Source organism: Neoarius graeffei, chromosome 21, assembly GCF_027579695.1.
Source record: "Neoarius graeffei isolate fNeoGra1 chromosome 21, fNeoGra1.pri, whole genome shotgun sequence".
NCBI lineage: Eukaryota > Metazoa > Chordata > Actinopteri > Siluriformes > Ariidae > Neoarius > Neoarius graeffei.
Window position 1 is genome coordinate 19,094,284 of NC_083589.1, and position 22,800 is coordinate 19,117,083.

General features: G+C 44.6%; 1 protein-coding gene across 7 annotated transcripts in view; it reads right to left on the minus strand.

Moving 5' to 3' along the window:
* The window catches only part of ptprr (protein tyrosine phosphatase receptor type R), a 71,432-nt gene that overhangs the window by 29,354 nt on the left and 19,278 nt on the right, over nucleotides 1-22,800 (minus strand). For all 7 annotated transcript variants that reach the window (XM_060902777.1, XM_060902776.1, XM_060902782.1 and 4 more), the window contains exons 4-5: nucleotides 7,214-7,403; nucleotides 6,862-6,946 (exon numbers count right to left, since the gene is read on the minus strand). In XM_060902777.1, the coding sequence (XP_060758760.1) occupies nucleotides 6,862-6,946; nucleotides 7,214-7,403 (275 nt within the window). The remainder of the gene's footprint in view (nucleotides 1-6,861; nucleotides 6,947-7,213; nucleotides 7,404-22,800) is intronic.

Consider the following 22,800-nt stretch of genomic DNA (forward strand, 5'->3'; position numbering starts at 1 on the left):
AAGCCCCAAAGAACAAGCTGTTTCTTTAGTCTAATTGCTGTGTTCAAGAACAAGATTGGAGAGAGCCTTTTAACCCCAAGACCTACACTTTCTCAGCCAACAGGGAGGAGCCAGGGCTTCCTCTCAAAATCTGGCTGTGAGATGGGAAGAGCATCAAGGGCAGTTCACTGTTCAACAACCTACAGTCATAAGATAATTTGTATCAATGACCTATGCCTGGGACTTTAACCTGGGAAGCGCAAAACCAGGATGGGATGTCACGTCACGCCACATCATGACAGAACGAGGTCAAGTGTGTCCCAAGCATTTCCTTAAAAAGGTATTAAAATAAAATTGAGCACAAACATCCCTCAGGTCTTAAAACAGATCATGGGAGCGTCTCTAAAATAAATAAATAAATAAATAAATAAATTTTAAAAAGAGAGTTATTTTAATTGGCCACAGGAAGTTTTCACAAGACAAGTAGAACTGTGACTTCCTTTCCTCAGAAAGATTCTCTCTCTCGCTATCTCTCTCTCTGTTATGTTCTGTGACTCTGATGTAGTCATGAATAAAGAAAAACCTGCATAAGCTGATGTGATATGCCACGCCAGCAACACTTCTTCCAGCCCAGTGAGTAGATACCTCATTATGTACAGTGTCTTGCAAAAGTATTCATCCCCCTTGGTGTTTGTCCTGTTTTGTCACATTACAAGCTGGAATTAAAATGGATTTTGGGGAGGTTAGCACCATTTGATTTACCCAACATGCCTACAACTTTAAAGGTGAAAATTGTTGTTTTATTGTGACACAAAAATAATTAAGATGAAAAAAAAAGTCAAAACTTTGTAGAGCCACCTTTTGCTGCAATTACAGCTGCAAGTCTATTGGGGTATGTCTCTATTAGCTTAGCACATCTAGCCACTGAGATTTTTGCCCATTCCTCAAGGCAAAACTGCTCTAACTCCTTCAAGTTAGATGGGTTGTGTTGGTGTACAGCAATCTTCAAGTTATGCCACAGATTCTCAATTGGCTTGAGGTCTGGGCTTTGATTAAGCCATTCCAATACATTTAAATGCTTCCCTTTAAACCACTCCAATGTAGCTTTAGCAGTAAGTTTAGAGTCATTGTCCTGTTGGAATGTGAACCTTTGTCCCAGTCTCAAACCTCTGGATGACTCAAACAGGTTTTCCTCCAGAATTGCCCTGTATTTAGTGTCATCCATCTTTCCTTCAGTCCTAACCAGCTTTCCTGTCTCTGCAGATAAAAAACATCCCATCAACATGATGCTGCCACCACCATACTTCACTGTATGAATGGTGTCCTCAGGGTGTTGGGTTTGTGCCACACATGGCATTTCCCATGATGGCCAAAAATATTAATTTTAGTCTCATTTGACCAGAGAATCTTCTTCCATGAATTTGGAGAGTCTGCCACATGCCGTTCCCCATGTGTCCAAACGTGTTTTCTTAAGCAAAGACTTTTTTTTTTCTGGCCACTCTTCCATAAAGCCCTGCTCTGTGGAGTGTACGGCTTAAAGTGGTCCTATGGACAAATACTCCCATCTCCGCTGTGAATTTTTGCAGCTCCTTCAGTGCTATCTTTGGTGTCTTGGTTGCATCTCTGATTAATGCCCTCCTTGCCTGGTCTGTGAGTTTTGGTGGGTGGCCTTCTCTTGTCAGGTTTGTAGTGGTGCCATATTCTTTCCATTTTGCTATAATGTATTTAAAGTTTGGGATATATTTTATAATCCAACCCTGATCCATAGTTCTTCACAACTTTGTCTCTGACCTGTTTGGAATGCTCCTTGGTTTTCATGTTGCTTGCTTAGTAGTGTTGCAGAGTCAGGGTCTTTCCAGAACAGGTTGATTTATACAGACATCATGTGACAGATCATGTGAAACTTTGATTGCACACAGGTGGATCTTAATCAACTAATTATGTGACTTATGAAGTGAATTGGTTGGACCAGCTCTTATTTAGGGGTTTCACACTAAAGGGGGTGAATACTTACACACACTCCAGATTTCTGGGTTTTTTTTTTCATCTTAATTATTGTTTGTGTCACAATAAAACAACAATTTGCACCTTTAAAGTAGGCATGGTGTGTAAATCGAATGGTGCTAACCCCAAAAAAATCCATTTTAATTCCAGCTTGTAATGCAACAAAACAGGAACAAACACCAAGGGGGATGAATACTTTTGCAAGACACTGTAGATGATGTAGTCAGGCAGTATTTGGAGGCTGCTTTGCAAAATTTGCCAAGTCTTGTTTTTGGTAATAATTTACAAGTTCAGATATAAATTCATAAATCTGGACTTGTTGTAATGCTTGTAGGCTGCTGTTTCATAGTTAATTATGCAGGGAAATTTTGCGCATAAAAAGAGCCCTGAAACCACATATAGGAACTTGACATAAAAGTATTACATCATTAATATGCAATTATTATATCCATAATAGGTGTTATTTGTGGCATACAACCTTTTTACTCAGGTGAAAATTACATTATATTAGATACTAGGGATGAGGAAGTACAGCATTATCTGTATCTGTTAACCATAGAATTATCTGTATCCGTACTCGTACTGGGCGGGGCCTAACCAGGAAGTGGGCAGGATTTAACCCGCAAGTTGGTCTGGTTGTCTTGAAACGGGCGGGGCTTTAACCAGCATGTTATTTTAAGCAATTGATATGGGTTGATCAGAAATTGCTATATTTATTGGTGATTAGAAAACTATTTACAGGACAGCATCAGCATTGAGCTTCAGATCAATGGTTTTGATCACGATAGCAAATGAACTATTTACAGAACAAGTTTTGCAACAATGAATACAACACATGCGGTTGCAATTATGAAATGAAATGTAATGAACAGGAGTTTTCATACTCAACATAACTTTCTTTTTTTAACTTTTAATTTTTTTTATGATCAGTGTGATTTTGTTCTTTTTTATTTTTTTTTATTTCCACACCAGGTGTGTGTGTGTGTGTGTGTGTGTGTGTGTGTGTGTGTGTGTGTGTGTGTGAGCTTAATTTGTAATATTATTTATACCACTACTACTTAGAAAGTGTCAGACACTCAGTGCGTGAAGTAAAATAAAACTGGTTAGAGCCAACTGACGGTTAAAAAAAAAAAAAAAACTCGGACGACCGGCAGAGAGAGAGTGAGTGTGTGTAGCTTAATTTGTAATACTTATACCACTACTACCTTTATTTTTACATGAATTATAGCAAGAAAGTGTCAGACACTCAATGCATGAAGTAAAAAAAAAACTGTTTTTAACTAATGGTTAAAAAAAGAAAACAAAATCTCAGACAGGCAGAGACGCAACACGAGTCACTTTCTACCAAGCACCATGTCTGAACGAACCCACGTTTACCAGAACTCTACTGGTTATAAGTAAGTACAAACTGAAATAAAAACAAACTTGAAGCTGAAGAAACCCGAAACGTTAACGGAAAAGAGCCACGAACCAGAGAGACAGAGAGCTGTTCTCTGTGTGAGTGAGCAGAGCAGTGTGTGTAGGGGAGGGGCGCTGTGACGCTGTGTGAGGATTTTCATTCAGTCCGAGCACAGATATTGACTCGTATTACTCGTATAATACTCGTACTCGGCAAAAGTGCTTTATCCGTACCGGATACTCGTTTCAGCCGAGTATCCGGCTCAACTCTATTAGATACCCATTTAACCCTAAAAGGACCTAAACTACTGAGTGGGATCAGTTAGAACCTCAGAGGTGGTGTGCTGCTCAGTCTATTCAACTGACATAACTTTTTGCTTTTAGGAGTTTGTTACTCTATATATTCTTTATCTAAAAGTATGTTTGTTTCAAGCTTGATGAGAAAAAGTGTTTAACAAGGTGACTGATTTTCTGTTGCAGTCCCATAACTCTGAGATTTGTTGCAAAAATATTTCAGCAAGTTAGTCGCTTCTTTGTATGTCTATCTTTGCCTATCTGTATGTTTGCATGCTTGTCTCAGATGTCTGCCATAATTAAGAATATAACTCTTTCTTACAAATTGTAGATAACTAGTGAACCAGTTATAGATGTAGGTACAGTCCCTTTTAGAACTACGACAGCCCATCTCTTTAAGAAACTACATTTCCCATCAGCCAACTTCCGCGTTGACCTACGTCACACCTGGGCGGGATTTCCAACGTCACATCCTCCATGAAAGCATAAGAAACTGAGCAACGCTTCCTTCTTCCTCTTTGGTGCTGTGAAACTCATCGTGATCGGCGCGTTCTGCAGAGAAAAGGAGGCCGCTCACCAGAGCATCCAAGATACAGACATCTTTCTCCCGAGAATACGATTCAACACGTTTTTTTTGTTTACCCTTGGCCACGGTAGAAACACTTAAATCGTGCTATCTCTCTCTCGGTTGAGCTACAGCCGGTTTGTTTATTCATTATATGTACGTACGAACTGCAGCCCAAGCAGTTAATTAATGTTAGAAGCGACCGGATCCTTCTAATTGTGAAGCGCTGTGCACATTATTCTGATCAGAGACTCTCTTTTCATCACGAGCAACCACGTGTCGGGCCAAGAAATTCTCTGTGCTTCACGGAGGTCTCCACAACGGTGAAACTCCAAAAGTCTCGGAACAACTTCTCATAATCTCGCATAGAGGCGAGATACTGAAGTAAGACTGGCAAATTTTGGGCAAAAAGACTAGTCTTAGGAATTAGTTTATGAAGAAGTGTGAATTTAAACTTAGGAACTGTTTAAGTGTGCACACTGATTTTGTGTTCCATAATTGTTCTATGTTCTCTCAATTGCTTAATAGACAGGTTGCATGCTATCTTCTATTCCTTCCTAACACTCTTAATTTCATTCTTACACATATTTTGACCTCATCAAGGTTTCAGTGAATTTGGTAATGTTATAAAGCTAGTGGGTTAGCTGCTACGGCTAATTCTTCTGTCTCATTAGCATCCAGAGCTAACTGCATTGTCTCAAGGGACTGTAAGGCCTTACCACGTGGTCACACACAAAACACACCTCAGTTAGCATCCCACGCTAGCCTTTTTAGCTAGGCCATAGGCCTTACAACACACCTTAGCTAGCTACACAGAGCTAATCTTTTGTCTCCAACACGTGGTCACCCTCCCCCACACCTTAGATAACATTCTTTTGTCTTAACTCCACAAGGTAGGATCCTTGGGCCTTAGCTAGCCACATACGGCTAATTCTTTTGTCTAATTAGCAACCAAAGCTAACTCTCTTGTTTTACTCAGAAACACGTGGTCACCAGGCCTCACACCTTAGCTAGCAATCCATGCTAACTCTTTGTTCAGGCCACACACAAACACACCTTAGCTAGCATTCTTTTGTCTCATTAGCAAGCTAGGCTAACCTTTTGCTTAAGCCACAAGGCCTACACCACATGGACACACACACACAAACACATCTTAGCTAGCAACTCAGAGCTAATTCTTTTCCACGTGGTGACATACATACCTCAGATAAAACACGCATGCACACACACACACGCTCATTAAGTATATATCATATTTGTATATATTTCAATTTACATTATTCATTTTTATCTTTGTTATAATAAATTCATTTATTATTGAAACTGTGTGTTTATTTGTGTTCCGATATTTATGAAGTACCCAACCTCAAAGAATTCAAAGGTGCATATAAGTTGTGTAATACGGTAAGTGATCATAATAGTTTGGACCATACCATAATTTAGCTGTTTGGTAATTTATTATTAAGCACCAAAATTAATGGTATTCATTAATGAGACTGATTTAATTATTAACCTTCAGATTTAATGAGATTGAGTGATCACTCAATTACCAATTGCACCTACATAGAGTTACTGAAATGTCTGATGTCTGATGCTTATCTGTCCATGCACTCTCCATACACAACCACATACCACAACAGATTCCTCATCCTTGCACCTATCCTGTAAATATGCTTTGTGCTAATATGCTAATGCAACATGTGTCCGCATACCAACTCTTCAGTAAAAAGCTGGGATAAGTGATTCTTTATCTGAATAAAAGATTTTATAAGACAAAATTTGAAACCTGCACATGTCAAATATAATATTTCGAATTAGAAGTATAATTCGTTTTTTACTTATTCATTAATATGGAATATCAAATGATGAAGAGTTCATTGCATCATAAACATGTGGACACATTTGAAGGTAGCTTAATATGCATGCTCTTAGAAAATGTTCATTCTGCTTTATTTCTGGTCATAATATGTGTTACCAATAACTGCTTTTATCTTCGTGTTTTGTGTCTGAATCCTTAGGCATAGTGTTACTTCTTGATGTAGTTTGAACATAAAAAAACAGAAACTTAGTAATAAATGTATCACAGCTTAGTAATAAATGTATCACAGAAATTTCTGAAATGAGATTGTGAGCTGAGTTCTGGAATGTAGATAAGTAGTGTAAAATATTTACTATACTGTAAATATATACTGTAGCAATAGTGTAAAATATTTCTGGCATTTTTATGTTCTTTATGTACTTAAATGTCTCATTTTAAACTTAACTTGATAATATCATGTAAATATATGATTTCTATTCACATAAAGTTAGTAAACGGGTAATTTTAAAAAAAATACAGATGTTATAATGTTATACAGATGTGATACGGATATACTGTATGGGAGGTTATGTTTTTACATGCGATATTTAGCATTTCCTTTTTTGGTGAAAATGGTGATTACAACAAGTAAAAATAATTTGTTTGGGATGTAAAAAAAGGGTTAATACTGAGAAACCAGACTTGGCAAATTTTGCAAAGTAGGTTACATATGCTGCCTGACTAATGATGATGATGATGATGATGATGATGGTGATGATGTAAGATACTATACAAGATTGGGATTTGGGTGCACAATACTAACTTGGCAAAATGGTCTTGTATCTGTTTTTGGTCCCGAGACTGGGGATATCCAGGTCCTTTGGATCAACGAAGTTCATTGGAATTTCCTGTGGACGGAAAATACACACAAGATACATTTTCCTCATCACTGTCAAACAAACAAATATATTTGTTCATACTTGTATTATGGTTTATTATGTGGGAAAAATGTATTTAATAATCTGGAATACTACAGCAAGAATGAAACTTAATATGTACACACATTCATATAAGCTCTTTAAATCTCAGACTGAGTAGCATACACGCCTACATGCTGTAAATGCATTGCTTGTCTGTACAGAGGCTTTAGATAACATCGAAGGAGCGTGACTCACAGAGAACTCGGCATGCAGGGCCTGAGTATTCAGCGTGGCATCTCTGAGCTGCTGGCGTGTGAGGACTCGACCAGCCGACTGCAGGTACTCCTGAGCCACCCGCTCACGAGGAGTGTTCGCGCCACAATTCAGAGGCTCCACAGAGCCGAGCGCACTCATATCCAGCACCAAGGAAACATTAGAGCCTCGTCTGCATGAAGAACCATCGGGTCAGAAGCAAATAATTTTCTGCACATTTGCTTTTGTAAACTTTCTTCTAAAATAAAAATAATACATACAAAGCAACACACTTCAATACAAACTTTTTCATGTATATTTTCATGTATAGCCTTACAGTACTGTGTAAAAAAATAATGCAATGCTTATTATAAAGAGAAATTTGTTGTGCTAATGTACCAGCACTTAAAATTGCTTACTAAAAATGAAATTATAACAATAGGCAAAGTATTTATGCTTACTTTTGAAATTTGGCTAAATGATTAACAGCCACTATGAATGCTATTTATATAGTAACATTAACAGACTTTACAATTGATTTTTTAAAGTCTAGAAGATCACTAACTAGCTAACCATTAGCACATAATACACATACACACACACACACACACACACAAAAAAAAAAAAATCTCCTTCTCACCCCCGGCGGGGGGGTGGGGGTGGTATCCATGTCATCCTCAAGCTCGGGTCCTCTACCAGAGGCCTGGGAGTTTGAGGGTTCTGCGCAGTATCTTCGATGTTCCTAAGACTGCGCTCTTCTGGACTGAGGCTTCAGATGTTGTTCCTGGGATTTGCTGGAGCCACTCTCCCAGTTTGGGGGTTACTGCCCCAAGTGCCCCCACTACCACGGGGACCACGCAACCCTTGACCTTCCACATCTGTTCCAGCTGCTCTTTCAACCCTTGATACTTCTCAAGTTTCTCATGTTCCTTCTTCCTGATGTTGGCGTCAGCTGGGATCGCCACATCTATCACCACCACCCTCTTCTGCTCTTTGTCCACCACCACTATGTCCGGTTGGTTAGCCAGGATCTGTTTGTCAGTCTGGAAGCTGAAGTCCCACAGAACCTTGGCCCTGTTGTTCTCAGCCACCTTCTGTGGTATGGCCCATTGGGACTTGGGTACTTCTATTCCATACTGGTTGCAGATGTTCCTGTATACTATCCCAGCCACTTGGTTGTGCCTCTCCATGTACGCTGATCCAGCTAGCATCTTACACCCTTACATGTGCTGGACTGTTTCAGGGGCTTCTTTGCACAGTCTGCACCTTGGGTCTGATCTACTCTGGTAGATCCTGGCCTCTATGGCTCTTGTGCTTATGGCCTGTTCTTGTGCTGCCATGATTAGTGCTTCTGTGCTGTCTGTCAGTCCTGCATTATCCAGCCACTGGTAGGATTTCTTGATATCAGCCACTTCCTCTATCTGACGGTGGTACATGCCATGTGTGATGCCGCGGATGCTGAGCGCGTCATCACGGCGTCCTAAGTGGCCGCCATTGAATGTTTGAAACACTATTCCCCCATGCAAACTTTCATTGCCCCTGTCATAGTTTATCTATGGACTTCAATAACTACTGCGTGAAACAGTATATCACGTTTGCATTGTGTTTTAAGCCTTGTGTTCTAACGTATGGGTGCACACATTAGTTAGTGACGCAAACGCGACATTCATATGCAAACACATTACTCACGCATACATCACAAACACTACACAACATTACACAAACAGCGGGTACTCCACCTGTGTCATATTATGCATGGATGCTTTAGAAACGATGTTCCAACATGTGGTATTGCAACCGCTTAGTTTTGAGATGTCTAAGTGCATCTACAAGTGTTTGCTTAGCATTTTAAATGGGTAGTTCTTACCTGGGTTTCACCATTACCGCGCAGTCCTAAAAAATGCGCATGAGTATTCCAGAACATTATATTTCCGCGGTAGATTCGTGAGTGCACATGGTTGCACCCTCGCGGTAGTAACTTGGTGTTTGAAGCATGAAATGACTATTATGATAAATATGCATGTGTAATATGTTTATGTAGAAGGCCTAATATAATTTATTTTGTTATGGTACCATTTTAACTCATTATATTCAATAATTATGTCATCCTGGTTGTAAACACCCCTGTAGTTTTTTGGGGTAATGGTATAGTCTTCCTGCGGGGTGCGCCAGGTAGCCCTGATAATGGGGAGAATTGTCAGTAGAGGGGAGAGCTCCTTGATGATCAGACGGGCGTGCCTGCGCTCCAAATACTCAGCTGTGTGAGTAAGTCGTGTCTTGAATTGACATTGTGAGCCTTTGGCTATTTTTTTTTGTTTGTTATGTTAGCTTCCCATAGCCCATTTATTTGTGTGTAAATAGTGTAAATAGGCAGATGTATATATTTTCCTACATTTAATTTAGATTTAGTTTCTTTATTTTCTTTTGTCACTGGCTCACTGGATTTTCATTGCGGTGCTGCAAAAATAAAAATGGAAAAAAATGGATTTCTGTCTCCTGCTGGATTCTTGTGCCACTACTCCTAGACCTCTCGACACTCTACTTTACAACACCATGTAGGGGTTTGTCCCTCCAGGTTGTCTGTTCCTCCTCCTCCTCTGCACTCTCATCAGGGTTCTGCTGCCTGAGACATTCACTTAGCAGTTCATCCTTTGGGGCCATCTTTCTGATGTATTCTCGGATTTTCGATGTTTCATCCTGGACCGTGGTCTTGATGCTCACTAGCCCTCGGCCTCCCTCTTTCCGCTTAGTGTATAGTCTCAGGGTGCTGGACTTGGGGTGGAACCCTCCATGCATGGTGAGGAGCTTTCTAGTCTTGATATCTGTGGCTTCTATCTCCTCCTTTGGCCAGTTTATGATACCAGCGGGGTATCTGATGACTGGTAGTGAGTACATGTTGATGGCTCGGACCTTGTTCTTACCATTCAGCTGACTTTTCAGGACCTGCCTTACTCTCTGGAGGTATTTGGCTGTGGTTGACTTCCTTGTGGCCTCTTCATGGTTTCCATTAGCCTGTGGGATGCCAAGGTACTTGTAGCTGTCTTGGATATCACCTATGTTGCCCTCTGGTAGGTCAATCCCCTCAGTCCGGATCATCTTGCCTCTCTTTGAGACCATCCGGCCACACTTGTCCAATCCGAATGACATCCCTATGTCATCGCTGTAGATCCGGGTGGTGTGGATCAGCGAGTCTATTTCTCGCTCGTTCCTGGCATACAGCTTGATGTCATCCATGTAGAGCAGATGGCTGATTGTTGCCCCACTACGGAATTGGTACCCGTAGCCGCTCTTCGTGATGATCTGACTGAGGGGGTTCATTCCAGTATCCATGTGTGTGGCATGAGGCATGGTCTGTCTCTTCTTACAGTCTCGGGCGACTGTTCTATCGACCAGTAGCTGGTGCTTGGCTCCTCTGGTGTTACTGCCAATTCCTTTCTGTGCCTCGCTCATGTATTGAGCCACATGCTTACTCATTTTTGCCACAATGATGCCTGACAGGGCCTTCCATATTGTGCAGAGACAGAGACAGGTCCTGCCTTGGGTTAGCCATTCTGGGTGGTAGCAGCTGGTTCATCTGTGCTGCTAGGCGTTCATGGAGTGCAGTTAGCTTCTTCAGCCAGTATGTATGGATCATATCGGGGCCTGGTGCTGTCCAGCTCTTCATCTTTGACATTCTTGGACGTCTGCCATTGAGATGGTTACTGGTTCTTGTTCTGGGAGGTTGCTGTGGTCAGCTCTTAGGTCCACTAACCATTGGGCATCAGTGTTGTGTGCCTTTCTTTCCCATATGTCTTTCCAGTATTTTTCCACCTCAGCTCTAGGTGGGTCTGACCAGTTGTTGTTCCCCTGCCACTGAGAGTACACCATGGCTGGTTCAGTGGAGAACAGCTTGTTTATTCTCCTGGCCTCTCCCTCCCTCCTTGGTGTATCTCTTCAACCGGGTGGCCTTCCATGGTGGATACTGTTTGTTATGTCCCGAGCCCACCTTGTGTCCAAGCATCTCCATGATTACTGTTGCTGTACTGTGTATCAGCTTGTTGGTCTCAGTGATGGTTCTTGTGGAGATTGTCTTCAGAGCAGCATTCACATCTACTAGTAGATCTTCTGAAGGTACTTGGCAACTCAGTAAGGTCTACTGCTACTAGTAGATCTTCTGAAGGTACTTGGCAACTGGGGGCTCCAGGTTTCCAGTTGGGTCACGATCTTCCTTCTCAGCTCTTGTGTTGAGGCTGTTAGCTGTTGGTACCCAATCTCTGGTTGTGGGGATGATGATGACATATATACACGTAGCATCGTTGTTGTATTTCATTAATCTCTAGTTGTGATAGTAGATTTCGATTACAGATGTTGGAACACTGGGCTAATAGCTGTTTGTTAGCCTTGATTGTGGGTTTCGAAGTATCCAATGGTCCCACATTCGCTGCATGTATCCCCTCTCTCTGGGATTGCTTGTATAGTAGCATTCCAGCAAATCCGTATTTTCTGTCCTCATCCATCGATGTCTTGTTCCAGTAGCCCATTTCTCATCAGTTTGCCCTAGTTCCCTAGCAACTGACGCTGACCTTGTTGACCCGGGCGACGTCTGAGCTGGTATGACTCTATCAGTTATGTCTTCACTCATTCCTGAGGTAGGCTGATATATCATGAGGGGTCTTGCCTAAGGACCCTTACTGGATGATGTTTTGCCCCGACTGGGATTCGAACCCCGATCTCCTGCGTCATAGTCAGTGAGCATTACCACTGTACTATCCAGCTGATATACATATATATATATATATATATACATACATATATATATATATGTGTGTGTGTACGCTGTATATATAGATAGATAGATAGATAGATAGATAGATAGATAGATAGATAGATAGATAGATAGCACATAAATCTTGTGTTAAAGTAAGTCTTTAACCGTGGCCATTTTGTTCTCTCGTTATCAGCTGCACCATTTTGTCTGCACTAAACTTTGTAATATAAGATAAAAACAAACGCAATAAAAACTTTTCAGAAGTTTTGTCATAAGCCTTAAATTCTGTAGTATTTCTTTATAAAAGATTCATGCATGGTTTATGTGTTAACTGTCAGACAGCAAGAGAGAAAATCAGAGTCTCCAACTGTGTGTGAGAAGTAGAACGGTGACAGTGAACATGACAGAGGCTATAGTGGAACAGTCTAAAAAATTACACCCGATGTCCTTTCCTAACCACTTTTACTTGCTCTCAATAGAACACACCATTGAAAGAAGTGAAGGAGGATTCATAAGGACAACCACAATGCTAAGAGAATCCAACTGCACTTACGCAAGGCTATGCAATTATACCGATCAGCCATAGCATTATGAACACTGACAGGTGAAGTGAAGAACATTGATTATCTCATTACAATGGCATCAGTCAAGGGGTGGGATATATTATGCAGCAAGAAAACAGTCAGTTCTTGAAGCTGATGTGTTGGAAGCAGGAAAAATGGGCTAGCGTAAGGATCTGAGCAACTTCGACAAGGGCCAGATTGTGATGGCTGGATGACTGGGTCTGAGCATTTCCAAAATGGCACATCTTGTGGGGTGTTCCCAGTATGCAGTGGTTAGTACCAACCAAAAGTGGTCCAAGGAAGGACAACCGGTGAACCGGTGACAGGGTCATGGGCGTCGAAGGTTCATTGATTCAAATGAGGCACGAAAGCTAGCCCATATGGTCCAATCCCACAGAAGAACTACTGTAGCACAAACTGCTGAAAAAGTTAATGCTGGCTAAAACAGAAAGTTGTCAGCATTAACTTTTTTCTTATGGCCCTCTAACATTCTGCACTGTGTGAGATTACACAACAGAGTGAGCCTGATTGACTCAGAAGCTGAAGGGAAGGAAGTTGTTCATCAAGGCAAAAAAACAAAAACAAAACAGATGCATGTAAAATATTTTCATTTGACTGCTTGCTGCCTGTTACTATCACTGGGTTAGTGTATATTTCAGTTCATGTGCTAAACTGTGAGTATATAAGTGTACAGCGCTCATTCTCAATATTTCTGTGCCACAGGAAGTCAGATCCTGCTGCCCTTCTTCTGTGGAGATAAATCAGACCATAACTAGAGTGTGTGTGTGTGTGTGCACGCAGAGGTGCTCTTTGTTACGATACTTACATTGCGTATTATTGAGAGTGAATACTTGTACTCTTAAAGGGCTGATGACACGAACATGACTCTATGCAATTTCTTAAATAAACTATACAACATGGCAAACATGTTAGATTTATGTTATAATTACGTGAAAAGAAGCTGTTGTTACGTGAATATCCAACTTTTAATTGCACAGCGCAAGAAAACTGGGTCTGTGGCTCGCGGCCATGTTGTGACGTCAGCGGGAGAACACGCTGCGGTTCACTGGCTGTTCTACTCTGGTTCTACTCAATGGAAATGGCGCATGAAAACGCCGGTGAACTCTCTAGTGCTAGCTCTTCCTCTTCTGGGAGTCTAGAATTGTGTTGATCTCTTCCGAATAGAATCTATGATAGCCTACCCTCTTTACCCTTTGCCTCTCGTTGCTAGGCGGCAGTTACATGAAAGCCACAAGCTTTCACAAGCAAATACATGACTGATATCACGCCGACAAAACCCACCAAAATGCACTTGAAACCGCCCAACTGGGCGGGATTCCTCCCAATCTGGCAACACTGTGTAGGCACTGCTGATGGTAGTAACGCACGTTTGTGCTGAACTGAACACCCAAGAGATTCTTTTAAGCTGGGAAGGGTGTCAAAACAATCCAAATCGAAGTGTTCAGAGCACAGGATGGATGTTGGTGAGGGCTCCCACTTGTCACGAGTGCGCCTGACTTGCCTCACCCATTTCGCATGCAGCTCGGGATCTCTGGGAAACTTGAATAAACTTACCCCATCCTTGTGGGTTTTGGAGCAAAAGCCGGCAACACAACACGAAGGCATAATAACTATATATACACATTATTATATATATATATAATCAGCTGGATAGTACAGTGGTAATGCTCACTGACTATGACGCAGGAGATCGGGGTTCGAATCCCGGTCGGGGCAAAACATCATCCAGTAAGGGTCCTTAGGCAAAAACCCCTCATGATATATCAGCCTACCTCAGGAATGAGTGAAAACATAACTGAAAGAGTCATACCGGCTCAGACGTCACCCGGGTCAACAAGGTCTGCATCAGTTGCTAGGGAACCAGGGCAAACTGATGAGAAATGGGCTACTGGAACAAGACATCGATGGACGAGGACAGAAAATATGGATTTGCTGGAATGCTACTATACAAGCAATCCCAGAGAGAGGGGATACATGCAGAGAATGTGGGACCATTGGATACTTCGAAACCCACAATCAAGGCTAACAAAGAAACAGCTATTAGCCCAACATCCATAATCGAAATCTGCTATCACAACTAGATTAATGAAATACAACAACGATGCTACGGCAAGGGGGAGCCAGGAAGACAGGTCAGTGGGGAGATGTCATCATCCCCACAACCAGAGATTGGGTACCAAGCCCCAACAGCTAACAGCCTCAACACAAGAGCTGCTGACCTGAGAAGGAAGATCGTGACCCAACTGGAAACCTGGAGCCCCCGACGAATACCGAAGCTGAGTTGCCAAGTACCTTCAGAAGATCTACTAGTAGATGTGAATGCTGCTCTGAAGACAATCTCCACAAGAACCATCACTGAGACCAACAAGCTGATACACAGTACAGCAACAGTAATCATGGAGATGCTTGGACACAAGGTGGGCTCGGGACATAACAAACAGTATCCACCATGGAAAAGACGATTAGAGGCCAAGATAAAGGCAGCAAGGAGAGAAGTTAGCCAGCTAGCTGAACTACAGAAAGGGAACATGGTGAATAAAGGGGCGCCCAGGAAGTACAACTCACTCTCCATACCAGAGGCACTCGAAACTGCCAAACAGCGACTAACAGCTCTGGCCACCCGGTTGAGGAGATACACCAAGGAAGGAGAGGCCAGGAGAATAAACAAGCTGTTCTCCACTGAACCAGCCAAGGTGTACTCTCAATGGCAGGGGAACAACAACCGGTCAGACCCACCAAGAGCTGAGGTGGAAAAATACTGGAAAGACATATGGGAAAGAAAGGCATCACACAACACCGATGCCCAATGGTTAGTGGACCTAAGAGCTGACCACAGCAACCTCCCAGAACAAGAACCAGTAACCATCTCAATGGCAGACGTCCAAGAAAGAGTGTCAAAGATGAAGAGCTGGACAGCACCAGGCCCCGATATGATCCATACGTACTGGCTGAAGAAGCTAACTGCACTCCATGAACGCCTAGCAGCACAGATGAACCAGCTGCTGAGGGATGGAACCCACCCAGAATGGCTAACCCAAGGCAGGACAGTCCTAATCATGAAGGACCCCCAGAAGGGACCCATCCCATCCAACTACCGGCCAATTACCTGTCTCTGCACAACATGGAAGGCCCTGTCAGGCATCATTGCGGCAAAAATGAGTAAGCATGTGGCTCAATACATGAGCGAGGCACAGAAAGGAATTGGCAGTAACACCAGAGGAGCCAAGCACCAGCTACTGGCCGATAGAACAGTCGCCCGAGACTGTAAGAAGAGACAGACCAACCTGTGCACTGCCTGGATTGACTACAAGAAAGCCTACGACTCAATGCCACACACATGGATACTGGAATGTCTGGAACTGTATAAGATCAACAGGAACCTAAGGACCTTCATACAGAACTCAATGGAAATGTGGAAGACAACCCTAGAGGCCAACTCAAAACCCATTGCCCAAGTCAACATCAAGTGCGGCATATACCAAGGAGATGCGCTATCACCACTGCTGTTCTGCATAGGCCTGAACCCCCTCAGTCAGATCATCACGAAGAGCGGCTACGGGTACCGATTCCGTAGTGGGGCAACAATCAGCCACCTGCTCTACATGGATGACATCAAGCTGTATGCCAGGAACGAGTGAGAAATAGACTCGCTGATCCACACCACCCGGATCTACAGCGATGACATAGGGATGTCATTCGGATTGGACAAGTGTGGCCGGATGGTCTCAAAGAGAGGCAAGATGATCCAGACTGAAGGGATTGACCTACCAGAGGGCAACATAGGTGATATCCAAGACAGCTACAAGTACCTTGGCATCCCACAGGCTAATGGAAACCATGAAGAGGCCACAAGGAAGTCAACCACAGCCAAATACCTCCAGAGAGTAAGGCAGGTCCTGAAAAGTCAGCTGAATGGTAAAAACAAGGTCCGAGCCATCAACATGTACTCACTACCAGTCATCAGATACCCCGCTGGTATCATAAACTGGCCAAAGGAGGAGATAGAAGCCACAGATATCAAGACTAGAAAGCTCCTCACCATGCATGGAGGGTTCCACCCCAAGTCCAGCACCCTGAGACTATACACTAAGCGGAAAGAGGGAGGCCGAGGGCTAGTGAGCGTCAAGACCACGGTCCAGGATGAAACATCGAAAATCCGAGAATACATCAGAAAGATGGCCCCAAAGGATGAACTGCTAAGTGAATGTCTCAGGCAGCAGAACCCTGATGAGAGTGCAGAGGAGGAGGAGGAACAGACAACCTGGAGAGACAAACCCCTACATGGCATGTACCACCGTCAGATAGAGGAAGTGGCTGATATCAAGAAATCCTACCAGTGGCTGGATAATGCAGGACTGACAGATAGCACAGAGGCACTAATCATGGCAGCGCAAGAACAGGCCATAAGCACAAGAGCCATAGAGGCCAGGATCTACCAGAGTAGATCAGACCCAAGATGCAGACTGTGCAAAGAAGCCCCTGAAACAGTCCAGCACATAGTAGCAGGGTGTAAGATGCTAACTGGATCAGCGTACATGGAGAGGCACAACCAAGTGGCTGGGATAGTATACAGGAACATCTGCAACCAGTATGGAATAGAAGTACCCAAGTCCCAATGGGCCATACCACAGAAGGTGGCTGAGAACAACAGGGCCAAGATTCTGTGGGACTTCAGCTTCCAGACTGACAAACAGATCCTGGCTAACCAACCGGACATAGTGGTGGTGGACAAAGAGCAGAAGAGGGTGGTGGTGATAGATGTGGCGATCCCAGCTGACGCCAACATCAGGAAGAAGGAACATGAGAAACTTGAGAAGTATCAAGAGTTGAAAGAGCAGCTGGAACGGATGTGGAAGGTCAAGGGTTGCGTGGTCCCCGTGGTAGTGGGGGCACTTGGGGCAGTAACCCCCAAACTGGGAGAGTGGCTCCAGCAAATCCCAGGAACAACATCTGAAGCCTCAGTCCAGAAGAGCGCAGTCTTAGGAACATCGAAGATACTGCGCAGAACCCTCAAACTCCCAGGCCTCTGGTAGAGGACCCGAGCTTGAGGATGACATGGATACCACCCCCCCCCCGCCGGGGGTGAGAAGGAGATTTTTTTTTTTATGTATAATAATGACAAACTGAACACCTGTCGCATCAACAACAAACTGGTAAGTTAGGAGGAAGGTTCTTTCGCTGACGTCATACAGCCCCTCCTCCTCATTCGTCTCCTGGGTGCTGCAGCCCTGTCAAATTTGCCCAAATAGCTGCGTTTTTTATCATAGCTTGTAAAATAGGCACCTTCATGAATTAATATATGGATCATCGGGAATTACTTTTTATGTTATAAAATATCGCCAAAAATGTCAAAAACGTGTCATCAGCACTTTAAGTACATTTCCAAGAAAAAAATACTTTAAAAGGTAAATAGGTAGAAGGTAAAAAAAATTTACCTTCTAATTTTATTTAGACCTTCAAAGTACTTGTTACAAATTATGTATTTCTCTTCTTCTGTCACGCAGCCAGTGACTGTACACTATATCTCAATCACATGGGCTCAGTTTAATGTACGATCGTTTCGGTTTAGCATCCGATCGTTTCGGTTTAGCATCCAATCATTTTGGTTTAGCATCCGATCGTTTCACCGGGAGATCGCGAGTTCTACACGCAGTCAGGTCATACCAAAGACCATCATAAAAATGGTACCTACTGCCATCTGGTGAGGCACACCGTAATACAGATGTGAGTAGGGAGTCAAACTATCATGGTTACCAGAGGACCAGCCCCACACTGTAACCTCATCTGTGTCAAAGGCGAGAGGCCAAGGGCTACTAAAACAGAGATCGGTGCTGCTCAATGTGCCTCAGTACTGGGACAGGAGATTGCCTGGGAAGACCAGGTCCTGGGTCTTCTCAGGCAAGTCCTGGAAGGGACTTGATCAGATCATTTCGGTTTAGCATCCGATCATTTCAGTTTAGCATCCAATGAAGTTCAACAATGTACAGCTGTGCTACTTTGCCATGCTATGACCTTCTTATGCTACACCATGCAGTAAGCTCTGTATAAGTGTGTGTCTGAAAATGATAAGCCACCAGACTGTAGTGGTGACCTTGAGGATGAGCTCCTGGCCCTACCTCAGTAAAATCTTTATTATGCTGAAGTAATCAAAGACTTGTATAAAACGATCCTCCTTTCCCTCCCTAAAAGAAACAAACTCCATCTAATTTGAAACAGCATGTTGAGCACGTTAAGTTTCATTAACTTACTCACGTTAACAGGCTTTCGTTTTATATATTTAATATTTATATATTTATTTAATGATAAGTTAATATTTTATATTCACTCATTTGGTACTTTTGTTAGGACTGGGACTGTTTTGGCCTCTAGAGGCCGCTGTTATTTCCATCTTGTCATGTTTGTTTTGGCCTCTAGAGGCCGCCTCTGTGTTTTGTGTTTGTCTTCATTGCCTGTTTCCTGCCCCGCCCTGTTCCTTAATTAGTGTGTGTATAAATACCCCTCTGTTTGTTCCCTTGTCATGGAGTCTTTTTCCTATGCTATGCCTGTTAGTGCTAGTTCCTTTTGTTCCATGTTCCTTGCCTGTGTCTTTGTGGTTTTTGTACTTTGCTTTCTTTTTGGACCTTTTTGAATTTTGTTTTTACCATTTTTGATATCTTCTGAGCGTTTGCATTTTTGCCTTTTCTTTTCTTATTTTTGAACTTTGAACTTTTGGATATTTTTTATTTTCCCTTTATCTTCTGAGCTTTTGGATTACTTTTGTTTTTTGCCATGGATTGTACATTTTGTAAATAAACTTTTTGATACTTTTCTACTTCCACCTCACGCCTCTGCACTTGGGTCATCCCCCTGGTGGCCTAGTGGGGGTTTGCTGGATTATCACACCAGCGAACCAGGTTCGAATCCCAGCAAAACCCTAACAGAAAGACTCCGTCATGACCAAGTCAGCAGAGGCTTCTTCATCTGTCTACCCGGCCAACCTTCAGGGAATGATGGCTGCGTTAACACGCCTCGGATCCACCATGGACACTCATGGACAGACTCTCGCAAGCCAATGTGAGACCCTTGCTCACCACGAGGTACTGCTTCAGCAGATTGGGAAAACCCTGGCACAGCTGACTTCTCTGCCCCCATCTCCTCCGCCTGATTCTGCTCCTGCTCCACCATCCGCTCCAGTGCCTCCTGCCATGCTGCCTTCTTCACCTCATGAACCCAGCCTTCCTGTACCACAGAGGTATGACGGCAAGCACAGTGAGTGTCGAGAGTTCCTTACCCAGTGCCAACTCACCTTTGAGCTTCAGCCTACCACCTACACTATGGATCGCCGCAAGATTGCCTTTGTGATAACCTTGTTAGCTGGTAAGGCACAGGCCTGGGCCACTGCTATCTGGCAGAGACAGGGACCCGAGTGCTCTGATTTCCAGCTGTTTACTGAGGAGATGCTTCGTGTCTTTGATCAAGCAGACATCAGTAAAGACTCAGCCAGAAAGCTCATGTCCATCCGGCAAGGGGGAAGCGTCGCAGACTACGCCATCTCGTTCCGGACGCTTGCAGCAGTAAGTGGATGGAACGAGACTGCCCTGGTGTCAGCCTTCCACCATGGTCTGTCTGACCCCATCAAAGACGGTCTGGCTTCTATCGGATGCCCTAGTGACCTCGAAACACTGATCTCACATTCTACTCGTCTGGACAACAGGATGAGAGAACGCCGCCAAGTCCTGAGCCTCCCTGCCTCTACCTGGAGCCCGTCTACCTCCTCCAGTGACTGTCCAGAACCCATGCAAGTGGGTCGTACTCACCTCTCCGCATCTGAGAGGGAGCGCAGAAGGAGGGACAAGTGCTGCATCTACTGTGACTGCCTGGTCACTTCCGAGCATCATGTCCCGAACTCTCGGGAAAAGGACCGCCCCGTCCAGCCGAGGGAGGGTTGTGACGGGGCCTACCCTCTCTCCTGAACTTCCTGGCCAAGGAGTTTACATCCTGGTCTCCATCTCCTGGGGTGAGTCCGTCCACTCTTGTCAAGCCTTGTTAGACTCCGGGGCGGCTGGGAACTTTATGGATATTCACTTCGCCCAAAGTATCAATGTCCCGACTGCACCTCTTGAAGTCCCACTGTCTGTGTCTGCCCTGGATGGCCAAGCCTTAGGTGACGGAAGAGTCACACAAGTAACTTCTCCAGTCTTCCTCCAGTCTCAAGGAAGAAATATCCCTGCACCTGATTCCTTCACCAGAGTTCCCAGTGATTCTAGGCCTTCCTTGGCTTACCCGCCACAACCCTCGCATAGACTGGGTAACAAGCCAGGTTGTGGAATGGGGCACTGCATGCCATGCCTCTTGTCTGCTCTCTAGCTCTCCTGTGTCTCCTGCCGAGCCCCCTGATCTCACCGAGCTATCTCAAGTTCCCACAGAGTACTGGGATCTCAAGGAGGTATTCAGCAAAAGCAGGGTCACCGTTCTTCCTCCGCACCGGGCCTATGACTGTGCCATCGACTTGCTCCCTGGGACTACCCCTCCTCATGGCAGACTGTTTTCCCTCTCTCAGCCAGAACGCAAGGCCATGGAGGAATACCTCAAAGACGTCCTGGTCTCTGGGTTCATTAGACCCTCCACCTCACCTGCTGGTGCCGGCTTCTTCTTTGTCGGCAAGAAGGATGGAGGGCTCCGACCATGCATTGACTACAGGGGCCTGAACAAGATCACTGTGCACAACCGATATCCCCTTCCGCTGATGTCCACAGCATTCGACCTGCTCCAAGGCGCCACCGTCTTCACCAAGTTGGACCTATGGAACGCATACCACCTCATCCGTATCCGACAGGGAGACGAGTGGAAGACTGCCTTTAACACCCTGTCTGGGCACTACGAATACCAGGTGATGCCCTTCGGACTCACCAACGCACCAGCTGTTTTTCAGGCCCTAATCAATGACGTCTTGAGGGACATGATTAACCTGTACGTTTTTGTCTACCTCGACGACATCCTTATCTTTTCCAAGACCGTGCAGGAGCACCGCCACCATGTCCGCCAGGTTCTCCAGAGGCTGCTACAGAACAATCTGTTCGCCAAGGCCCAGAAATGCGAATTTCATGTTCCCGAGGTCTCCTTTCTGGGTTTTATTGTACGGACAGGCCAACTCCAAATGGACCCTGCCAAGACCCTGGCCGTCCGGGACTGGCCCACTCCCAAGTCCGTCAAAGAGGTTCAGCGGTTCTTAGGATTTGCTAACTTCTACCGCAAGTTTATCAGGAACTTTAGTTCTGTAGCAGCACCCATGTCGGACCTCACCAAAGGGACAGGTGGATCTTATGTCTGGTCTCCTCAGGCGGAAAAGGCATTCAAAGACCTCAAGCACCGCTTCTGCACGGCACCCATTCTGGTCCTCCCGGACACCTCCCAACCATTCATCGTGGAGGTGGACGCCCTGGACAGTGGTGTCGGCGCGGTGCTCTCTCAACGTTCGGAAGGAAAGCTGCACCCCTGCGCATACTTCTCCCACCGCTTGAGTCCTGCGGAGTCCCGGTACGATGTGGGGGATCGAGAACTGCTAGCGTTCAAAGTGGCCCTTGAGGAGTGGAGGCACTGGCTGGAGGGAGCGCAACATCCATTCCTGGTTTGGACGGACCACAAGAACCTGGAGTACCTCCAGCAAGCCAAGAGACTGAACCCACGACAGGCTAGGTGGGCCCTGTTTTTCAGTCGGTTTGACTTCACCCTATCGTACCGCCCCAGCTCCAAGAACACCAAACCTGACGCACTGTCCAGGCTGTTCTCTGCCACTAACAGGGAGAGTGAAGTCGGGCCTATTATCCCTGTGTCCTGGATTGTGGCCCCTGTCCACTGGGGTATTGAGGAGGTTGTCCAACGAGCCCAACGCCAGGACCCCGGTCCTGGGACGGGGCCACCGGGCCTCTTGTATGTCCCACATCAAGCCCGGGCTAAGGTTCTCCAGTGGGGTCACTCGTCCCCTCTCACCGCCCACCCGGGAGCTCGAAGGACCCTGGACTTTTTGAGAAGACACTTCTGGTGGCCTAGCATGGAGAAGGAAGTGAGGTCATTCATCCTTTCCTGCGAAGTGTGCACCAGAAGCAAGAACCCACGACAGCACCCCCCAGGGTCTCCTGCATCCTCTGACCATTCCCCGGCGTCCCTGGTCCCACGTGGCAGTTGACTTCATCACGGGTCTCCCTGAGTCACAAGGTAACACTGTCATATTGGTCATAGTTGACAGATTCTCCAAGGCCTGCCGTTTTTTACCACTGTGC